At 27.6% G+C, this 699-nt stretch overlaps 1 protein-coding gene across 1 annotated transcript in view; it reads right to left on the minus strand.

The window, feature by feature from the left end:
- Positions 1 to 604: 604 nt before the first annotated feature.
- LOC119680992 (T-box transcription factor TBX5-like) overlaps positions 605 to 699 on the minus strand; it is a 12,892-nt gene continuing 12,797 nt past the window's right edge. Inside the window, exon 7 of the mRNA XM_038094048.1 lies at positions 605 to 648. Within this exon, the coding sequence (XP_037949976.1) occupies positions 605 to 648 (44 nt within the window). The remainder of the gene's footprint in view (positions 649 to 699) is intronic.

The raw sequence follows: 699 nt of genomic DNA on the forward strand, positions 1-699 counted from the left end.
TGTAGCTTTAAATTTCATAATCAAGTTTTTCTTGATAAAAACTGAATTGCAAAAAATAAAATTTTTCACAATGAAATAATTAATTAAATAAAGTTCCGGTTATTATCTATTATTTTATAGTTAATCACGCGTCAATTTATCAAGGGAGGAAATGTGACAATAGATATAAATAAATTGCTACCATACCTTGTTAAGCGTAGAAGAGTTTCTGTTCCTTTATACCATGTTTTTAATCACAATGCTTAAATATCAGTCAGGTTTATTATTACTCATAGTTTCGATTGACATAATTTTAATAAGTCTTTTTCAACGGATTTATTACATATTTATTTACTCTTACTAGCAAGTGGCTAAACATATTCATGTTTAGTAAGTCATGATGTAGATTTATGTTTTGTTATTTAATATCGCATTAGTAATTCTATTATAACAATCTACTACCGCAAAGAATAAAACACGAAACGCTTTGATAAACACCACGCCCTAAGTTGAAACCCTAGTCCTAATTTTTAATAAAGCTCTGTCTCAAGCTTTCTCAAGCTCTGCCTTACATATTTTAGAGCTTAAATACTTTTCTACAAAACAGGTAGCTATTTTAAAATAATCACCAATTTTCCAGATTTAAGGCGTTTAGTACATTTTTACAATCTACACAATTTAAACGGTTATAAAAGGAGTATATAACGTAAAGTATTTCGC

This window comes from Teleopsis dalmanni, chromosome 1, assembly GCF_002237135.1.
Source record: "Teleopsis dalmanni isolate 2A chromosome 1, ASM223713v2, whole genome shotgun sequence".
Lineage (NCBI taxonomy): Eukaryota > Metazoa > Arthropoda > Insecta > Diptera > Diopsidae > Teleopsis > Teleopsis dalmanni.